Source organism: Rosa chinensis, chromosome 3 (assembly GCF_002994745.2).
Source record: "Rosa chinensis cultivar Old Blush chromosome 3, RchiOBHm-V2, whole genome shotgun sequence".
NCBI classification, from domain to species: Eukaryota; Viridiplantae; Streptophyta; class Magnoliopsida; order Rosales; family Rosaceae; genus Rosa; species Rosa chinensis.
The window spans coordinates 16,670,478-16,672,550 of record NC_037090.1 but is presented as its reverse complement, the minus strand read 5'-3'; the positions used below and the strand labels follow the sequence as shown (position 1 = coordinate 16,672,550).

The window sequence follows — 2,073 nt, the reverse complement described above, 5'->3', positions numbered from 1 at the left end:
CCAGCAATCCACTGGCACGCTAGGTGTCCCTATCATCGGTGCCACGTGTCCCATCAAGGACACATCCGCGGCGCAGTGCTTCGCTGTATGAACAAAGAGAGATCAGATGGTCGAAGAAACTAAAATTTTCAAAAAATTTCCGAATTTCGAATTATTTCGCTATTTTCACAGCCTGTCCACCAATCAGCTTCTCCATTCCAATCCCTTCTGCCACCGGAAACCGCCTGTAGCCGGTTCCCCATCCCCTGTCAAGTTCAATATATAAGTATCGACCGTGAGAGCAAGACTCACCACACGAAGCCCTCCCTCAGAACCAGTAGTGAAGTAGACACTGTACTACACTCCATTCTCAGCTTCAAACCTCCGCCGTCCGATCTTTAACCCGCCATGCCGATCAGGAATATTGCCGTGGGCCGACCCGAGGATACTTACCACCCTGACGCCCTCAAGGCCGGGCTTGCCGAGTTCATCTCCACTCTCATCTTCGTCTTCGCCGGCGAAGGCTCCGGCATGGCCTTCAACAAACTCACCGACAACGGCTCCACCACTCCCGCTGGACTCGTCGCCGCTGCCCTAGCTCACGCCTTTGGTCTTTTTGTCGCCGTCGCAGTCGCCGCCAACATCTCCGGCGGACACGTCAACCCCGCCGTCACCTTCGGCGCCTTCGTCGGAGGTAACATCTCTCTCCTACGTGGCATCCTCTACTGGGTCGCTCAGCTCCTCGGATCCACCGTCGCTTGCTTGCTTCTCAAGTTCGCCACCAACGGCCAGGTCAGTTTGTTATTACTAAACTTCTCTTCAAGTTAGTTAATACGGTTATTAATTATATGACCTAACTGGTTTTGATTCCGTGCTCCGCAGACCACCTCTGCTTTTGCTCTGTCCTCCGGAGTTGGTGTGTGGAACGCGTTCGTATTCGAGATAGTGATGACGTTCGGGCTGGTGTACACCGTCTACGCCACCGCCGTTGACCCCAAGAGGGGGAACGTGGGAACAATCGCGCCCATCGCGATTGGTTTCATCGTTGGCGCCAATATTTTGGCGGGTGGGGCATTCGACGGAGCCTCCATGAACCCGGCCGTGTCTTTCGGACCGGCTTTGGTGAGCTGGAACTGGGAGAACCACTGGGTCTACTGGGCCGGACCTTTGATCGGCGGCGGTATCGCCGGGCTTGTTTATGAGTTCTTCTTCATCAGCCACAGCGGCCACGAGCCACTGGCCGGCGGTGAATACGCCTAGAAAAAAAAAAAAGAGAGAGAGATTTTTCATGTATGGATATCTTGTGCTTCGATTTTTCATCCCAAGAAATTAAGTTATGATCATCATTGTCATCCTCGACTCCTCGTTGTTTTGCTATGGGAAAGCATTTTGTGTTGTTCCTGGAGCGATTGGGGTTGGAACTGATTTTATTATTATGTATGCTTCGGTTGTATGATTAATTCAACTTTCTTTCAAGTTTTTTTTTGTTACTTTAAATTGAAATGCTCTTGGATCTTCAACTTTTACTTTTCAATAATTAGTGTAGTGTACTGTTGATTAATTGTACCCTAGTTATGGAAAAAGCTAGAACTAGCTGGGGGTCTTGATTTGAATAGTCAGCTGTACTATAGAATTCACTTGTTTTTTGTGTAGGTAAAAAACCTATCTTTTAAATTATGCTAGCACAAGAGACTAATTGAACCATTGTTACCGACAAGAATAGTTCTTGATTTGTTTCTATATTTGTACATTAATTTTTAAATTCTGTGGTTGGCATGTTCCGGATATCTCTAGTGCTTAATTGATCTTGTGGAAAATAGGAGCTTGTGGAAAATAGGAGCCAGGATATTCACTCTAGAATATGATAGAAAATATTATTAATTTGATTTTCTTAAGAATTAGTGAAAAAAATAATCTTATAACCACGTGATTTGGTGATCTAGTAATCTTATAGTCTTATTGCAATCTAGGTCGAAGAACTGAATTAAGATCGTGCTCAGGGGCAAATTGTTCATTAACTAACATACCAGGACCATGCCATTTATATTTTGGTGCATTCGTGTAGGTCGAACCTCTAAAATAGATATAGCACAT

General features: G+C 46.1%; 1 protein-coding gene across 1 annotated transcript; it reads left to right on the top strand.

Moving 5' to 3' along the window:
* The first annotated feature begins 273 nt into the window (after nucleotides 1-273).
* Nucleotides 274-1,476, top strand: LOC112193037 (aquaporin TIP1-1). The gene is made up of 2 exons (XM_024333047.2): nucleotides 274-771; nucleotides 862-1,476. Exons 1-2 carry the CDS (start codon nucleotides 388-390, stop codon nucleotides 1,237-1,239), a joined length of 762 nt encoding a protein of 253 aa, XP_024188815.1. The 5' UTR covers nucleotides 274-387; the 3' UTR covers nucleotides 1,240-1,476.
* The last annotated feature ends 597 nt before the right edge of the window (nucleotides 1,477-2,073 follow it).